General features: G+C 47.4%; 1 protein-coding gene across 1 annotated transcript in view; it reads right to left on the bottom strand.

The window, feature by feature from the left end:
• The window catches only part of Slit1 (slit guidance ligand 1), a 145,550-nt gene that overhangs the window by 110,103 nt on the left and 15,054 nt on the right, over positions 1 to 20,393 (bottom strand). Inside the window, exons 3-4 of the mRNA XM_021151346.2 lie at positions 18,886 to 18,957; positions 12,400 to 12,471 (exon numbers count right to left, since the gene is read on the bottom strand). Coding sequence (XP_021007005.1) covers positions 12,400 to 12,471; positions 18,886 to 18,957 — 144 coding nt within the window. The remainder of the gene's footprint in view (positions 1 to 12,399; positions 12,472 to 18,885; positions 18,958 to 20,393) is intronic.

Genomic DNA, 20,393 nt, shown 5'->3' with positions numbered 1-20,393 from the left:
CCCAGGCCTGAAACAATTGCCAGAAGTTGACCCTCTGACCTCCACACACATGCAATGGCATTCATGCACAGACAGACACACACACACACACACATGTGCACATACATATACAAAATAAAAATAAATTTTTAAAAGTATTAAAACAAAAAGATTGAAAATAAACAACTTAACAAACAAACAAACAAACCCAAAGAATCAGTGAAGCCATTAGACAAATTGACCAAAAGAGAAAAGAGAAGAGCAAGATTAATAAAATTGGAAGTGGAAATAGAGACATTGCAACAGATACCAAGAAATTCAAGACATCATAAGGACATGCCTTAAAATTATATTCCATTAAAATCCAAAAGAAAGTGACACTATGCCAGTGTATAGGACCTGCCAACGTTAAACCAAGATGAGATTTTAAAAAAATTTAGACAGGTCTATAACAAGCCAACCATATTGAAGCAGTAATTAAAAATCTCCAAACTAAAAATGTCAATGGGGCCTGGGAGATGGCTCAGTAAATAATGCTTGTTACACCAGTAAGAGGATCAGAGTTCAAATCCACAGAACTCATGCAAAAGCCAGACATGGCAGCACATGTCTGTAACCCCTGCTCCTGTAACGAAGAGAAATAAAGTCACACAAGACGTCCTGCCACAAACAAAGTGGGAAGTGTGGGCTAAGAACATGATAAAAGCATTCTTATTGTGTTTGCACGTGTGCACGCTTGTACTCACAAGTATAAACATACACAGCACACACACAGACACACACAGAGCACAATTTTGTAAGCAAAATAAATAGTTACTTAAATCTCAGCTCAGAAAGCGTCCCTGCAGAATTCTATCAAAAGAATTATCACCAATCCTTTTCAAATTATTCCATAAATTAGACACAGAAGGAACATTTCCAAACTCAGTTCACATAGCTAGTCATTACCTTGATACTCAAACTAGACAGACACCAAAAAATTATATAATAATCGTTCTGATAAACATAAATGTGAAAATTCTCAATAAAATATTTGCACACTGAATTCATGGCCATATTTTTTTTAAGACTTAAAAACAGAAGCAGGGCTGGCTCAGGAGAACGTGGAACTAGCAGGAGTGGGCGGGGCCCACGAGGATAAGGGCAACGGGCTGTGAAGATGATCAAAATACATTATGTGTATGTATGAAAATGTCATAATGAAACCCATCATTATGTATAATTGATGTATGCTAATAAAAACATTTCTAAAGCACAGGCAGATCTTAACCAGGGAAGGAAAGTGAGCGGAGCTGACGTCCTTGAAGAAAACCGCAGCTCCAGGTCCATTAAACTGTGACAAGGCACCAAGGGAAAACTGGCTCACAGCCATCATCAGCTCACAAGACTCATGAATACTAACAAGTTACAAATTGTCTCATTAAAATGTGAGGGAAAAATGCTAGACGTAGCATCACCCATTAGGTCCCAGTGCTAGGACAGCTAAGCAGGAGGATCGTGAGTTTGAGGCCGGCCTCCGCTACTTGGGAAGACCCCATTTCGAAGAAGGAAAGCTGAGGTGCTAGAGATGGCTGTATGTGTAAGAGAGATAAGAGCGCTCCCTGCACTGCACGAATTTGAGAATCTAAGTTCAACTCCCAGAACCATGCAGAAGGAGAAAACTGACTCCTTAGCTGTCCCTGAACTCCACATGCGTACTGCAGTATGGGCACCCATATCACACACACACACACACACACACACACCACCACCACCACCACCACCACCACCACCACCACCACCACCACCAAATTAATAATACATTTTTTTTAAATAAAGAAGACGTACAGCTCATATCCAAGTCTGTGAGTTCTGCTACGAAGCCGTTGCCGAGTCACCTCAGCAGCCTGCTGTCGCTTCACAGGCTCTGGTGACTCTAGCCTGACAGTGGCTGTCTTTTAGCGAGCCCTGGCACTAGACCCAATCTGACCCATAAAGCCCACTCTCGCACTTGGGCGTGTGTGAGGGCCAGATCTGGCTAACCCACTCTGTCAGGGTTCTGGAAAAGATAGTACAAAAGAGCCAGGTACTTGGGAGAGACTTGGGAGTGTCTGAACCAGTTTTTACTGCCCCTTTCCAACCCGCACCTCCAAGACTACTTGTAAGAATAGGGACACTGAACCCCTTGGGACCAAGACTAGGCTCCTACGGGTGCCTCATTAATGCTGTAGATGAAGCCAAACAGGAATGTGTGTGTATATATATATATATATATATATATATATATATGTGTGTGTGTGTGTGTGTGTGTGTGTGTGTGTGTGATATGTGATATGTGTGTGTGTATGTATGTATATGTGTGTGTGTGTGTGTGTGTGTGTGTGTGTGTGTGTGTATTTAACTTTCCTCACCACACACCCAAGCCCAGCAGTTGGAAGAACTGAGCTGTTAAAATATCTGCATCAATAATGTATCCTCCCAAATTAATCAGCTGCCAGGCAGGGCTTCTAACCCCACAGGCTGACGACAGAGTCTGCCCACACTGCACAACTTAGACAGCGCACTGCAATAGCACACTGAATTCCAGCACAGACTCGGAGCATCCTGAGGAACTCCACCAGCTATCCTTTGAGCTCCTTGGGACCACTTGCCTTGATGTGTCCTAAGATCCCCAAGCAGGAAATGGAAGTACCCGAGCTACAGTGTTCCCATTCAAGGAGGGACAAAAGGGAATGCCAAGTCCCAGGCTATCACCATCAAAACCAGAGTCTCTCGTTCCAGGGCATTCCAGGCTACAAAGCCCTCTCCTCCCCTCTCACACACACACATACACACACACCACAGGGCCCATCAAACCCTACCTACATGTGCATATGACTATCATGGCTCCCAAGTCCATCTTCATCAGAACCCCACCCACCTCCTCCAACAGCAAACATTCTTTTCCCTCAAACACTGGATCTGTTCTTCTCTAGCTCCTGGAAGCAAGGGTCATGTCCAGGGCTTTCTGTGACTACCCTCATAATAGGGCCCAGACAACGCTTTCCACTCAGCACTTGAGATGCTGGCAGTAGATGCTTTTAGCCTGCACACCAGCACCGAGCCCTGGGCAACCTGCACCGTGTACCTGTTGGTCACAGGCCAAGGCTGAACCCAGGTCATGGGAGAACCAAGTGCACTGAATAAAAGCCCAACCCAGAATCACAGCATGGATCCCGGAATCATGGAGGAAGGGAGGAAAAGCCTGGTACTCTCCACCCACAGGCTCTGAGCAGGAACGTGGTGAGGCTCACCAGCCTGACAAACCCATTTATGCCTAAGAAAGCAAGGCAACCCCAAACCCTATGTGAGACTTCAGCTGGTGGGGAAAGGAAGACTCCGGATTACAAAGAATACAAACGGGCTATAACTGAGGTTCCAACGGCTGCTCAGATGGCACAGATGGGCAACGCAAGCCAAGGGCCATCTGCAGCTGGCTGGATAAAGGGAAGGTGGCATGTCCAGGAGGTGGAGTATTATCTAGTCAGTAAAATGGAGAAATGTTGGTATAACAGTGCCATTAAGTCCATTTACATGGCATAGGACCGGCAAGTCCTTGAAAACAGAAAGCAGAACAGAGAGGCAGAGCCACTGTTTAAAGGAGACAGGTTTGGGGAAACCACATCTATATGTGGACAGTGGTGACGGGGTGCAGCTAATGAGGCTGGAGAGTAAGTAGCATTCTCTGTGGTTAAGACGACCGACCGCTGTATATACTTTACTACAGTGTCATAAATGGTCAAGAGGGCACTGAGGAAGCACGGAGGGGCCAGTTCAGGCCACTGAGGAAGAGGCCTAAGAGACTGAGCTGAGGGTCAATGGCCGTCCCATCCTGTCTCAGGTGCAGGAAGCCAGGGAGAGGAGGTTTTACAGAGAGGATCTAAGCCTCATCTGCTTAGGTCACCTCGCTGCCCAAGAACTTCTGTGACTCCCGCTGCCTGTCAGCAACTCCAGATTCCTCCTAGAAGTGTAAGTCTGAATCCATCTATGCTTGTTCCTAGAGGACCTCTCCGTAACACCCTGAGCAGTGAGAACCCTGCCCATGGGGCAGCTGAGTGTCCTGGGACACTTCCACTCCTATGTGTCACTGCACTCCTCAGGACTTAAACCCACCTTCCTAGAACCTTGGGAGCACCGCTTCTTGACAACTCTCTAGTTTCCAAGGTTTTCTGTGATGAAGCTGGGTGGCCTGGTGAGCCCGTGTGCCCAGCATGTCCCCTGCCTCCAGAGCCAGATCTGCCAACAGTTGGCCATGCCACACTGTGCTTAGCCCAGTGGGCCTCAGTTCCCCCGCTGTAAGACATGGGGTTGCACAGAACTGTAACAACCAAAAGCAGAGAGGAGTTGGAAGTGTCTGGCATGAAAGACCGAACAGATGGCTGTGTAACAACCCCATGTTGCAATGATATTAAACTTAATTTTTTATGTGCTTATTGGAGAGATGACTCAGTCGACAAAACACCTGCCACATAAGATTGAGGGCCTGATCTCAGATTCCCCATTACTCTCATAAAAAGCTAGGAACAGCAGCGCACATCTGTAGCCACGGCCCTGGGGGAAGGGTTGAGGAAGAACACAGAGACAGGTAGATGTCTAGAGCTCGTTGGCTAGCCGGTCTAGATGATCAGTGTGCTCTAGATTCAACGAAAACACTCTGTCAGCAACTGAAGGCGGGGAGGACAATGAGAAAGATGCTGGTCACCAGCTCTGGCCTCCACAAACACACACGTCTACACACACACACACACCTGTATGCATATATATGTGCGTGTGCATCTGCACATGCATGCACACACATACTCACACACTAAACACCCATAAGCAAATGTGAGCACTCCACCAGACATACTACTACACATCTGCAGTCCCAGCATCTGTGTGGCAGAAGCAGGACACTAGTTCATGAGTTCAAGACCAGTGTGGTCTATAGAGTCAGTTGCAAGCTAGCTATGGCTACACAGTGAGACTAGTGAAACCCTATCTTTTCTTTTCTTTTTTCTTTTCTTTTTGCCATTAAGTTTGTGCTTCTTTTCCTCAAAGCAGTCGATAACCTTAACATCCTAGGTTTTCACGCACCAATATGTGTAATTGTTTTTCCAACTTAATCATAGTTTTTCCCGGTGTTAAATCTCTGCAGAACATGCTTATTAATTAATGCCTGCTCCTATTAACATCTTTTCTTCTTTTATTTTTCTCTTCTACATTACATCCTGACCACAGTTTTCCCTCCCTCCACTCTTCCCAGTCCCTGTCTCCCCCACCTCTCCTCTTCCTCAGATCTGCTCCTCGGTGTCCCTTCAGAACAGAGCAGGCCTCCCAGGGGTATCTACTGAACATAGAAGAACCAGTAACAGTACCACCAGGCACAAACTCTCATATCAAGGCTGGACGAGGCGACCCAGTAGGAAGAAAGGGATCCCAAACACAGGCAAAAGAGTCAACTCCCACTGTTAGGAGTCTACAAGAACACCCAGCTACACAACCATAACGCATATGAAGAGGACCTTGAGACACTTTTAACAGCAAACCCCCACATATCAATCAAAAAGTAAAAATATTTCCATGCTGGCTGAGACTTTGTTAAATGCCTTCCTTGATGGGACAACTAGTTCGTTAATTTTCCAAAGTATAATACCCTAGCAAAATCATTTGTGTAGACTTCAAAATATAAGAGAAAAACCCCTTACTCCGTATGTCTTCCCAAGCAGCCCCTGCCTGCCTGCATCTCCCTGCTTTGTCTTCTCTGGCTTAAGAATTAGGTCTGCTGCTCACTGCTCTGTCCAGTGCTATAGCTATGCCAGTACAGCGCTCTGCATTCACCGGGCATCCTTATAGGACCACCATGAAGCCCTTTGGAGGGGGCACACCCTGGCTGTTCATAACTGTGAAAACCAGAATAGTTCTGAGCCAGTTTGGGGCTGGGCTGGGTCCAAAAGCATGGGCCAGATCTGAGTGGCTGTCCATCCATGCTGAGCACAGGGGCTTGCTGGGCATACAGCTGTCAAAGTGAGGCCAGCCGCCCTGCCCTTTTCCCTGAGGCTCCTGAGCCAGCTCAGTGGGATGCTGGCCTTTTTCTCTCCCGTCTTGACAGCAGGCACAAATTTAATGGTGGGAAGGCACTTTGCGAATCCAGAGCACTCAGTAATTGCTAACTCGTTCTCCCAGACTGCGCTCTGCCGGCTATAGAGGTGATCATCTGCTCTGGGGATTGGTGCCCTGGGCTCTCACACTCCAGCCAGAGCAGGCAGAAGTAAATACCCAACAGGGGTCTCCACTTAAGAGCTCCCCCAGCACACAAGGGAGCAAGACCTTCCTAAGCAGAAACCAAAGAGAAAGAATGTGATAATAGGGGCCCTTCTACCCCAACTAACGCCAGATCTGGAACAACGACCTTGACCCTGAAAATCTGTATGAACACACACACACACACACACACACACACACACACACACCTCACCCTAGTTTGGACACAGATTAACCATGAGAGCATGGCTTTGAGATCAGATGGGCCTGAGTTCAAACCTAGACTCTCATGATTCCTGTCTGAGACTAACCTAACTGTAAGCCCAGATGGTAGTAAAACAAAAAAATAATAACTTTGTAAAGAGGGAAACAAGTTTGGGAGATAGGATCACCTAGATCTCCCTGAGGTTGAAGTGGCTTGTGGGAATAACATTTTCATGGACTTCTACAGGGCTCAGTGGCTAGAAGGACACGTTTGAATTCTAATTTGAACTCTCTAGAGTGGCCAATCCCAGGCTTCGCAGATAGGTGCTTGTCTGTGCTCCAGCCTGTCTCCTCAGCTCTGACAGACAAGGAGCTTTTCTCTAGCTTGTTTGGGTTTTTCTTTTGTTGGTAAGTAGACAGGGTTTAACTAAGTAGCCCTGGCTGTCCTAGAACTCTCTATGTAGACAAGGCTGGCCTTGAACTCACAGAGATCCATCTGCCTCTGCCAGAGGAGTGTTAAGATTAAAGACGTGCACCACTGCTCCTGGCTTGGAGGTTTTCAGGCTTTTGTTTTAATTCTGTTTTGGTTTTTTACTCTGTCTGTATATGGTACGCATGAATACGGGCGCATGGCATGGCATGCATACGGAGATCAGAGGACCACTTTCAGAAGTCAGTTCTTTCCTACACCGTGTTCCAGGTCAGGCTGGTTGCCCAGTTTGCATAGACAAGCACCTTTACCTGCTGAGCCATCTTTCAGCCACTCCCCAGAGCTTTATGACACACAAGAATGTGGTAGAAGAGAAAAGTCCCCTAGAGTTGACCCTGCTTGGGCCAGCTTCTCCTCTAACCATTTACGCAAGGCCACTTCTATCATTAACACCTTGCACCTCTCACAGGCTTCCTGTCTCTGGACAAAGCTCAAGAACTTTCTGGAAAGAGGGATGTTAAGAAATGATGGATGCCTAGCAAGACTCCTAGGGATGGCACAGACGAGAAGAAGGCCCCATCAGAGCTGGGGGCCACCAGGGAGCCCCACTTCCCACACAACGGTCTGCATCTTCTCAGAAGCTGGACAGGCTCAGCAGCTCTGCCTCCTGTCCTGGACGTGTGGCAATAGCGAGGTCACCTTCTGCTTCGGGTAATTTCCCTCGGAGGCGAGACAGATCCATTCTGTACAGCTATTTGTTTCAGTGGAGTAGCCTCCTGCCTCTGATGGGGGCTGGGCCCTGGCGGGAAGGGATGCTTTGTTCTTCTGACCAGTGCTGACAGTTTAATTAAACCCAGCTTGAGACGGGGTCATGGGGGTCAGTCATTCTTCCACAGGGCTGGGCAGGCTCCACAGCCTGGCTCCCACCACCAGGGCCTTGTTAATGAGTTATCGTAGCCCTTATGACAGGGATATATACACACATGGGAAGTGGATGCTCTGAGCTGCCTCAATCACTGCCTGCCCCTCCCGAACCTGCAGAAATCTGCAGAGACCAAGAAGTCAATCTGGGCCGGATGCATAAGGGCTTCAAGGCTAAGCAGAAGCCAGAGAACCTGAGTGCCCAAAGCAATTTGAAGATGAGTAAGGGATGTAGCCAGCCCAGAGAGCTTCTTGTCTGTCAGAGCTGGGGAGACAAGCTAGGGCACACACAAGCACCCAGCCCCACCTAGCAAGGGAAGTCTGCGATTGGCCACTATAGAGAAGTTATCAAAATTCAAACATGTTTACCCTCAAACCTGAGCCCTGTGGAAGTCCATGGAAAGGATACCCTCTGAGAATTGAGTGACAGGTAAAAAGTTGGTCCAAAGGTAACCTGCTGCCAGGTACAGTCGCCCCCTCAGGAGACTCAGGTGTGGCATATCTCTCAGACAGCACCTATGGTGGACTGTCACCTCTTAGACAGGGGCACACGTTGAACCCATAAGGCTATCCAAGAAAACTGTCACAAGCCACACTTCAGTCTTTTTGCTGGCCAGCAGCCCAGCCTCCCTCCGTGGCCTTTCTAGGCATTTCTGCAGGGGTATTTAAATCCTTCTTTTAAAAGATAAAATTGACCAAGTGAAGCAAAAGCCGAGAAGGTCCCTGTGCAGTGAAGAGATGATGCTAAGATTCTAAGCTAAGGAGGAAAACTCTAGACCAGGCTGTGTCTGCAAAGACGAGGGAAGCCAATACTGATGCTAAACTACGCACAAGGGTCGGGTCACTCTGAGGCGAGAGGTGTAGAAGTTAGGTTTGTTCCTCCCAGAGCGATCCCAACACAGATGTCCAGTATTCCCCGATACCTGCTACATGTGCTACACAGTGCTAATGATGCTGAGGCACAAAAGTTTTCATCTCTCATCAGCCTCACAACAGCCCTGAGACGCGGGTATTATTTTGGCCCCACAAAAGAGCAGCTGGATCCACAGGGCTAAAGGAAGCCATACCACGCCTCTGGGACTCGTTGTTTGTTTGGGGTTTTATGGCACTGAGCCTTCTTGCGTGCTAGGCTAGTATTGTACCACTGCACCGCCTCCCTACCCATCAGTGTTAGTTTTAACTCAGACACAGGGGCTTTCCATTAGCGTTCAAAGCTGGCAGGTTTCCTACCATAAATACAATACGTCCTTCTTAAAGAACATCTGGGAAACACAAAAGAGAAAAATCACCCGCAGTCAATCCCTGCTAGAATTCTGCAGTCATTTTCCATGCATTATTTAGAGTAATTCGGGGATCAATACAACTCTGGCTTTTGATATCACAAACATCTGCATGATTTGACATCTCCCACAAAGGCCATTTCTGATGACTGCTTAAGTACTCCATCAAGCAGATATGCTGGAATTTGTCTAACCACTCCCCTGATATGAGGCATTAAGGTTATTTCAACGTTCTCTTCAATATTCTGAATATCGCTGCAGCATGCATACTTATACTGGGGCCTTATCTCCCTGGGGTGGATACTCAGTGGTGAAATTTCCAAGTCCTGGTTTAAGCCCACTTTCAGGTTCATTATGGACCCTCAGAGTCCCAGTGCCTAATTCCAGTCTTTACGTCTAACTGCTCTGTGATCCAAAGCACAGCCCCTCTTGGGGACATCTACTGTGCATTTGGAAGGAATGGACAGGCTTTCCAACCCCAGAGGGACTGCTAGTGTAGAACACACAGTAGTTCTACACTTAGCTGTAGAACGCACTTAGCTTCTGTGAGCTGCACAGACAAGATCAGCTGGCCCACGGACCGAACCACCTGCACACCCTGGCCACACCCCCTCTCCAGCACATTTGGTTTCTCTGAAGTCCACTGCCACACTGATTAGCGGAGAACCCGCATGAAAGTCTTTCATTTTCTCCAGATGTAAAGGCTTAGTAACAGATCCCTTCAAAGCCAAGGGAAAGTCAACAGAGAGACCAGAAGCACAGCCCTGGTGCTGGTCTTAACGCGCCTTCTTAAGGAATACCGTGGACCTGGAGCTAAGAAGACAGCTCCAGAGAGATCACTACATCAGCTGACTCCACAAACTCCTGACACCATTAGGCCCATCCCTATCCCCAAATCTCCAGGGGTAGGACCCACGGTCCTACAGAGATCTGATCTATGTGGTTACAAGTAGGAAAAGGGTTAACACGGTGGTTAATGCTAATAGTTGGGACAGTGAAGTCATCGATACTCGATACTCGAGGAGCTTTGTAGGCTCCTTGGTGATACAGCAAGGAGCAAGACAGCAAGGTGAACTGAAAGAACTAGAAACATCCTCGAATCTCAGTAGCTGTGGGGGAGAGCTGCGCCTTAGTTCCTCTCCAGGGGAGTCTAGGAACTTGATGGTCATGCTTTACACAACACCCCCCACCCCCACTGTCACCCCTACCAGTCCTCGGGTAGCATGAGAGCTTCGTGACTGGGGGTCTTGGACTCAGATGTTTATGTCACCAGAACATGCAGGGGATGAAACAAAGAGTAACAGCAATTAACCCTTTAAACACTCCCTTATCTGTCCCCATAGTTACCGCCATAGTGCCTGGGTGAGCCCAGACACAGGAGTAAGGACTCGACCAATAAAACGTTGCTCGGCCGGTCACCTCCCACAGAAGGTGCCCTTTTCAAGATGGCTCATGCCGGAGGTGCACAGGACACACAGGCGCCGTCATGATGTCAAGTCTTTGCTTGTTGGTGGGAACATGCTAGCAGGCATTCTCTGCTGAGTCCTGCCGGCTCCCATGCCTTGCTAACAGAGATGGGGGATTCAGAAATATGGAGAGGCTGGGGCATAGCTTCGCAGTAGAATGTGTACGTACTCAGCACCCAGGAGGCCCACGATTCCATCCCCAGCATCCAAGCAAAGAGTGAGGAAGAACGTGAGACAGGCCTGAAGAAAACAATCTCTCTTTGCCCAGAGTCAGCTATGGGCTGTAGCCCTACAGAAAAAATGTCCTCCTGCCAAACTCGAGGGAATAGATGCCTGAGAAGCAAGGCAGGAAGTATTCAATGTACTGGCTTTCCTGTGGAGCTTGGAAACACCATCCCCACCCCCACAAGAGCTTGAGGCCACTGCTTCCCTTGGCTCCCAGCCCAGGGGATTGCCAAGAGCAGGTGTCCTCTTCTTCAGGCTCCTCCCTCCTGGAGTGGATTTCCATCTGCCGGTTTGGTTACAAAGTCTGGCTACTTAATATTTGTTAAAGTGTGGAAGACCTTTGCTCCGAAATTCCTATTGAAATATGAAACATGACGAGCATTGGGCTAGGAGTCAAGGCCGCTTTACATCGACTCTGAGGATATTGTCTTGCCTTCTCCAACCTTGTCTCCCCAATGGTAAAGCAGTGGGACACTCTTTCTCACAGTCACATGTGCCAGGTGCAGGAGTTTCTTGCAGGGGAACCTGCATTATCAGGGTCATGACAGACAGACAGCCATGGCCGGCCACCCAGGAAGCATGGCTGCACATCCCAGCTCAACTGGTAGCATAATACAGAGTTCAAGAAGAAACACTGGCTTCCAAAAAAGTTACACTGAGAAAACCCAGGGCCATCTGACCTTTGATGGACGTACCGTTTCCCAGACTGTCCCCCATTCCCTGTAGTGGTCCCCACCTGAGGCTATCAAGATTGATGATAACCACCATTAAGAAGACTCAAAAGTCTCCCAACTCAAAATTTGAAAATCCTCTAAAAAAAAAAAAAAAAAAAAAAAGACTAACAAGAGGGCATGGTTGTGCTAAGTAGTTATAGAAGGAGAAATTAAGAAAAACATGTTATTAGAGAGCAAATGGGAGGTTCAACGTTAAGAATGTCCTGCTATGCAAGATAGTAGTCCAATAATGAACTCCCCACCACAGAGGTTGCCAAACACTCAGCTGCGCCGGGAGTTTCCTTAGTAAGTCTCAAAGGCCCCCATTTAACCCCAGATCCCGCAAAACAGAACAGACCGTAGAACAACTCGAAACCGTGGAGACCCACGGAGCAACAATTAGCAAGTATCCTTTATACTTGGTAGAAGTACATTGGCAGTCGATAAAACAATGGCTTTACACCACTGATACTAAATCCAGTCACAGAACACATGATTCTAAAGGTAGACAGAGCTGAAAATAGAAATAGCTTCACCAGGGCTTAGTAGAATGAATAAAGGTTCAACCCAAGGCGGGCATGCAAAAGCAGCAAACAAGGGTGTCAGAGTGTCCACAGCAGACTGTGAGCACAGTTGCAGACACGCCCTCCCCCCCTCCCCCATGACCCTGCCACCCGCAGCAGCGTGTGCAACTGGATGTACTAGGATTCTTTCAAGCTCTTGCCTGGAGAAGTTCGCACACAGACTCCGATGGAAAGGTCTCGGCCGTGATACCCAGATCCTCTCGTGCCAGTAGGGAGCATGAGGCCAACCAAGGTCAGAGTCAGAGCCAATGACTCCATCACTCTCACACACACACACACACACACACACACACACACCCCACACAGGGTGGGTAGCAACCCACGTGTGTAACTCACAATCTGGATAGAGCCTGGTTGTTCTGGAACAGTAGTTCAGGCAACACTTGTAGCTGGTTGCGGTTCAGTCGTCTGGAAAAGGTAAAAGGAGAGAGTCACCTAAGCGTCAGGTGATGGCAGAGGACACTCAGAAAGAACTGCATTCCAAGTCATTAGGACCTGGACCGGAATCCCCGGAGGACCAGAGTAGAGCCCCCCAGGGAAGCATCTTCTCTAAGGCTCGACTCATCTGTGAGTGGCCACTCGGCCATACAGCACCGAGGAGGAGGAGACCCTCAACTAAACGCTACAGCATCCTTTCTCCTTTGTTTCCCATCATCCCCTTCATGATCCACCAAGAGCTGATCCCAAGACAATCCCAGCTGTGAGTTGGATCCTTGACTCTATGAAATGTGAGCTAACTCCTAATGAGGTAGGGCTGCTCAACATCCTGGTACCTAAATGCTTCATCCATGCTTGCCCAGGCAGCGTTGGCATTTGACTGGCTGGCTGGGTTTTTCTTTTGTTTCTTTTTGTTGTTTTATTTTATTTCATTTTATTGTTTGCTCTGGTTCTTTTTAAGTGAAAAATAACTTCTACTAAAACTGAATGCTTTCGGATAAGCACGGGGATGCATGCCTTTAACCCCAGCACATGGGATGCTGAAGCAGGAAGGTCATTCTGAGCTTGAAGATGGGCAAGCCTGAATAATGAGTTCCGGGACAACCTGAGACAGGCTGAGACCATATCTCAAAAGTAGGGTGAACTTAGATAGGTTGATAGATAGATAGATAGATAGATAGATAGATAGATAGATAGATAGATTATAGATGGATGATAGAGAAATAGAGAGAAATAGATGATAGGTATATAGACAGGTGATAGATTATAAATAGATAGATGATATATAGATAGGTGATAGATTATAAATAAAGAGATAGATGATAGATATATTATAGATAGATGATAGATATATTATAGATAGATGATAGATATATTATAGATAGATGATAGATATATTATAGATAGATGATAGATATATTATAGATAGATGATACATATATTATAGATAGATGATAGATATATTATAGATAGATGATAGATATATTATAGATAGATGATACATATATAGATAGATGATAGATATATTATAGATAGATGATAGATATATTATAGATAGATGATAGATATATTATAGATAGATGATAGATATATTATAGATAGATGATAGATATATTATAGATAGATGATACATATATAGATAGATGATAGATAGAGAGAGAGATAGATGATAGATAGATAGATAGATAGATGACAGATAGATGATAGATAGATAGATGATAGATAGATAGATAGATGATAGATAGATAGATAGATAGATAGATAGATAGATAGATAGATAGATAGATAGATGATTGATAGATGATAGTGGATAGGTAGATAGACAGACAGACAGACAGACAGACAGACAGACAGACAGACAGACAGACAGACAGACAGACAGACAGACAGACAGATAGATAGATAGATAGATAGATAGATAGATAGATAGATAATGGATGCTTTAAAAAAAATAAAAACTCTGCATTGGATGTGGTGGCACAGACGTCATTTAATCCCAGCCCTCTGGAGGTAGAAGCAGACAAATCTCTGTGAGTTCAAGGTCAGCCTGGTCTGCATAGTGAGTTCTAGGACAGCCAAGGCTAACAGAGAGATCCTGCCTCAAAACAGCAAACAAATATATAAATAAATCAAAATAGGAGAAAACCTCAAATTAAGAGAAAAAAAGACACTCAAACTCCAGCATGCCCCTTTCCAGACAGCTTTTTTCCCTGGCCAAACAGAGATTTTATTTCAGTGCTGAGAAGTAAACCCAGGCCTCATGCACGTGAGGAAAGTGCTAGAAAATTGAGCTCTACCCCAGCCATGTTTATTTCTAATGCCAAGGTGGTGCTTTCAGAGTTTTTATTCTTCTAGGGCAGTGGCTCTCCACCTCCTACTGCCATGAGCCTTTAATGCAGCTCCCCACACCTTGGTGCCACCTGGCTGAACAATTACTTTGTTGCTATTTCATAACTGGAATTTTGCTACTGTTATGAACACAATGTAAATATCTGATATGCAGGATATTTGATATACAAGGGCCGGTTATCCCCAAAGAGGTCACAGCCCACAGGCTGAGAACCACTGTTCTAGGAGCAGATGAGAGCATCACCCTACCTACACACAGGCAGGAGCCAAAAGTCTGGGTCTGGAATCTGCCTGACAGGAAGACAGAGATCACAGAAAGGATTTACATCTGCTGTGGGAAGAGTGGGAAGATTTCTTTTTTATTGTGTTCTTTTTTTTAAGATTTATTTATTATTATATCTAAGTATACTGTAGCTGTCTTCAGACACACCAGAGGAGGGCATCAGATCTCATTATGGATGGTTGTGAGCCACCATGTGGTTGCTGGGATTTGAACTCAGGACCTTCGGAAGAGCAGTCAGTGTTCTTAGCCACTGAACCATCTCTCCAGCCCCGGAAGATTTCTTATTACTTTTGAGAAACGAGAGGGAGAAGGAGGGGAAGGGGGAGAGGGAGTAGGAGAGGGAGGGGGAGGGGGAGGGGGAGAGGGAGGGAGGGAGGGAGAGAGAGAGAGAGAGAGAGAGAGAGAGAGAGAGAGAGAGAGAGAGAGAGAGAGAGAGAGAGAGAGTTTTGCAAGTCTCCTACAAGGCATCAGCACAGTGTGCTACGCACAGGCCACCCAGGTTTTCTTCTCACTGACTGTGAAAAGCCAGCTCAGGAAAAAGCAATAACAACAACTTCTTCTGGTGGGAGGGGAAGAGCCTGAACTCCACACATCACGCAGGACCTCATGGGAGGGAGGTTAGCTCCTCTGATCTTGCATCTGATATGTGAGAATGGCCTTTGTCACCGCACTGGGAGCTGTCATGTCCCAGCACAGGACAGACACCAGATTTACAGCTTTAGGAGACCAACGGGAAGAAATTGACTTTAAAAGGCAGGTTCCTAGGGAAGCATTACATTGCCTTGGAAGAAAAGGGACTACCTATGTAAGCCTTAAAGCAACAAGAGCAGACATCAGATCTCTCCCAGCCCCTATCCCCAGACCAATAAATTAATCCAGTATTTACACTGCCTCGTAATGCTAGGTTTAGTTTTGTTTTGTTTTCCCCCAAGACTTTCTCATTTTTCTGCCTTCATTTTTTGAAAACATTAAGAAGGGGGAAGAGAAGGGAATTCAACAACTAATTTAAAGTGGAAAAAAAATCAAAGAACACTCAAGGAGTGAACCTCACATAAGAGACACACGGATAGCTCAGAGAGAAGAGAGCAGCCGAGGGCTCCTGCCACTCTTTGTCTTTCTCAACTCTGTGCACCAGGGCAGATGCTTCTAGATGTCACCTCATAGGATGGAAGCAGAGTAAAGTATGGGCTTCCTTCTCTCAAAGGTGACAACAACACTCTCATCCGAGCACACAGCTTCCTCCCTGCAGCAACCCACTGGGAAATGTTTGATGCCACCATCTAGCTTGCCATATAGCTTGGCTCTTACCAGGTGCCCAAGGTTAGCTTGCTGACATCATGGAGTTGCCCTCTTGAGAGTTGAGGCAGATTGTGATGCCAAGATGGGAAGAGATTAACCTGAGCTAAGCCGTGCAGGCTTCTGAGGCTTGCCCTTCCGCATCTCCCACCCCAGCTCACATGCCCCCCGTAACTGACTGCCCGGGCAACTGAGCATGCTCTGTGACCTCTGTCCAGCAGGCTAGCCCAGTCTTAGACCTGTGACCAGCAGGGCTTCACACTCCTGCCTCTGTATCTGCTTTTCCTAACTGCTTGTGAGAGGAGCAGTTATGTCTGCTCTCAACCTTGTTTACACCACAGGTACTTACAAATAGGGTTACACAATTCAATCAATTTCATTCACAAATAAATGAAATGCCACTGGGAAGAGAGTCATCTATATGAAAATTATGTTGGCTGCTTTGGAGAGATCTTAGAAAGGAAAAAAAAAAAAGGAAAGCTGCCAACTGAAGAGCTGTTGAATTCAGTAAAAAGATTTAATTCTCCACCCAAATTGCTTCCAAGGTGCTGGAAAAAAAAATCTCATTCTACCTTCAAGAAACCCAAATTAAAAAAAAAATCACACAAGGTTTATGTGTGTAGTTTGGATGAATAAAGCCATAGAAAACGCCAGCCACTATCTCATACCAAAAGGAATAGACGAATTCTTCGGGGTGAGGCTGGGAAAGGGGCCAATAAATGTGCATTTCCATTTTAATTGAAAACGCTATATTCACAGACTGAGTGTTTCTATTCTGACTCCCCACTCCCACCCGCTTTCACAAACAGATCCCCCTGGTCTCCCACAAACCGGAGCAGATATCTGGCCACTGCACTGGCTGCTCACTGTGCATACCTGACACCCTGAGGTGACCCAGCCCAGGGCTGAAAGCAGACAGAAGGGACAAGGTCTGCAGAGACAAGTCAGTAACTGGGAAAGGAAGCCCCTGCTGAGCCTCAGGTGGCAGCTGCAGGTACAACAGGCCATGCCTCCTCAAGCCTAGACCTCTCCCACCTCTCTCCAGGTCATGCCTCCTCAAGCTTAGACCCCTTCCACCTCCTCTCAGGCCATGCCTCCTCAAGCCTAGACCCCCACCTCCCACCTCCTCTTCTCCAAGGCCTGGAAAAAAACAGAGGGGAGGTGGAATGGAGTAGGTCCAAGTCAGCCCAGCAGAGCCAGGTATCTTATTGTAAGAGTTATAAAGAAAGCGAACACAGAAATGAACATCTGGCCTAGCCCTGGATGGCTGACTGCTCAGTTTAAGGCCTGGGGGGAGGGGAGAGGCTTCTGAGCTGCAAAAAGACAATGAGACAAACACGCCCCTTTCTATTGGTTTAATGCTTTGTTTTCTTTAACCTAAAAATGAGAGAGATTAATTAGGTCCGACTCATTAGTAGTCTAAGCCTTGAAGGCAAAATAATCTAACCTCCTCCTCTGCACTTGTGGCTTAGCCTCTAGATACCTAGGTCTACACACCTCATCTGTGGACCGCTGCTTGCGGTAGAGTTATCTCAGGGTTAGGTGGCATACCACAGGGCCAAGGGCTCCACAGAGCATCTGGCAGCAGAATAGGCTCAGTAATTGCTATAGAAATTCATTGTGATAGCATCAAGCGGGGGGGGGGGGGATAGAGGGGGATAGAGGGGAGATAGAGGGGGGCAGGGAGGGAGAGAGAGAGAGAGAAAGAGAGAGAGAGAGAGAGAGAGAGAGAGAGAGAGAGAGAGAGAGAGAGAGAGAGAGAGAGAGAGAGAGAAAGAAAGAAAGAAAGAAAGAAAGAAAGAAAGAACACAAAGCTGAAGTAGCCTCGTTGTCTCATCTCTTGGTATATGCTCACCTTTTCTCCTCTACTACTGTGTGCTTGCTTGTCTGTCTGTCTGTCCTCTCCTCCTCCCCCTCCTCCTCCCCTCCCCCTCTCTGTGTCTGCTTCTGTCTCTGTGTCTTTCCCTGTCTCTGTCTCTGTCTCTGTCTGTCTCTCTTTCTGTGTCTCTCTCTGTCTCTGTCTGTCTATCTGTCTCTCTCTCTACACACACACACACACACACACACACACACACACACACACACACACACACACAGAGTCTTCACTTCCTGTCTTTCCTGCCTCGTTCGTGCTGTGATCACACCCCAGTGATATCGATGGTGTTTCAGTTTTGACCATCTCTTATTAGCCACCCAAATGGCTATTTCTAAAATTGTGATAATTTGCAAAATACATACAGAAATATGAATTTCTAGCCATTATTTTGGTCAGATCCTTGGCATGAAATGACCTTTCTGGTCAAAGAACATGAACTTTGGGACTCTCCCACTTAACATCTGCATCCAAACCATTTTTGCTGGACCAGATAGGCGACCACCATAAAGAGACATGAACTAACCCCCGTCCTCACCCACCAGATCCTTTTTCCTTTTCATGATCACCAAGGTGAGATGTAGACAGTTTGCCAAGACCCAGTTTCAAAACTGAAAGCTCCACTCAGGAGCAAGCCACACAGACCCTGAGCTCTGAGTGCTCCTCCACTTCCTCACCGCTGTGCTGTGCTTCTGTGCCTAAGACAGCAAGCCTCAGGTGAGGGGAGGGAGCCTCAGGTGAGGGGGGAGCCTCGGATGGGGGGACGCTCCCCCCTGGCTCTCCCTCAGGAGCAATGACTTCGTTTATGAACACATCAATCAATGAATGGCACCCATACCTCAGGAGAGGTACACGGAAGGAATTCCAGTGGTGTGACCTTTGCCTCCACATGTTTTTAGGGGCAAGCAGCAGGCCTGCCCAGAGGGTGGGAAAAGATGTTGGTTTTCCATTTTTCTCTTGATTACCATCTCACGATATACTCTCAGGCAGGGTGAGGCTGGGGTCCCCTCCCTAAGCACCCCCAGATCTTAGATCAGCCCGCTGATGCCCTCTCTGTCAACCCCCGTACCCTCCCCATACTCACAGGCGCTCTAATTCCTTCATGTCATCAAAAGCTCCGCGTTCCACAGCTCCGATCTGGTTCTCCATCAGCTGCCTGGGAGGCAAAGAGACAGAATAGCTACAGGATGCTAAACAAGGGTTCCTAGGAACCACTGGAAAAGGGAAGAACCCCAACGAACTTTGCCAGGGCAATGTGGGCTGGGGGACGGGGGAGGGGGCAAGATGAAGGGGCAGAGAGAGCCATGCCCAGGTCCTACATAGATCAGCTGAAATGGTCACAACTTCACAAATTTCCCCAACTCAGGTCCCTCAGCAAGCCCTGCCTTGCAGAGCGGCACAGTGCCAATGGTCACAGTTATACTTGAAGAAGGTGCTAGTGGGTACACTGTATGCTTTGGTCCAGAGCATACATCTAAGAGACATAGCCAACATGGCAGTAAAAAGCCATACCAACTGGGCAGAGTCCACAAATATATGCCTCAGTGGCCAGACAACACCCCCACTGTCTGCATCACATTCTGCCTAGGCCTGTCTGCTGAAGAAAGGAGTGGGGTGCCCGGGACAACCAACCACCTGGCTCCATGGGACTCTGCATCTTCACCCACCCCTTCCCAACATGCTCTGCTTCATAGGATCTGACTGGTGGGTATCACCAAGAGATGGGAAGCTGAGTGGTCATCCTGGAGGTACTGAAGCACTTTCCTCCCGTGTTCTCCCCTCTCCACACCCAAAAAGATCGAAACCCCAAGCATGGGCTTCGGGCAGGGTTTGAGCAGGGTGGTACACTTTTCTCTCTGCCGAAAGCCTTAGAGAAGAATGCTAGGCAGGGAGGAAGACACCACCACCACCACCACCACCACCACCACCACCACCACCACCACCAGACCAGAAAGAGGAAAGCTTTGGTCAATGTGAGTTGGTTCTAGAGCAGCAAAGACTCCAGTAATTCATCACCCCTAACACCAAGGAGGATTGTCCACAAGGTCCCCCCCATTCCTTCAAAGACACCCCCCAGAACTTTGAAGTCTACAATTCTGAAAGAATTGAGGTCCAGAACCCTTGTACTACTATGACCCAGACAGTGGGAGGTGAGGGACTCTGGATAGCTGATGATGAGTCCTACCCGCTGGATGGGGCAGGGCTTCCAAATCCAACTGAGGTATTGAAGCCAGAACCCTGTTTGCCAAGGCTGCCTCTGTTTCCCAAGATCAGCAGAGTACAGAGGGATGGGGACATGGGGGTCCAACATGAGCACATCTTGTTGTATCTTTGCCTGACAGGTACAGCAGATGGCCCATTGATGGCCAGCCACCTCAATCAGCAGGACCTTCATTCTCAGACACCTGAGTAAAGTCACAGCTGTCTTCTACTGTCCCCCTTCCCCATCACCCTCTCGACCAAGGCCTGAGGAGCCCTGCTGAGGAGGAGTCCATTGGAGATGGCGTGTTCTCCACCCATCCATCCAGTATGTTAAATCTAATGCCCTGTATGATGTGTTTAGAGGCAGGGCTGTTAGGGGCGAGGCTAAAG

The sequence above is a fragment of the Mus caroli genome, unplaced genomic scaffold (genome assembly GCF_978045245.1).
Source record: "Mus caroli unplaced genomic scaffold, Mus_caroli_1 scaffold_20, whole genome shotgun sequence".
Classification (NCBI taxonomy): Eukaryota; Metazoa; Chordata; class Mammalia; order Rodentia; family Muridae; genus Mus; species Mus caroli.
This window is presented reverse-complemented; position numbering and strand designations above follow the sequence as displayed.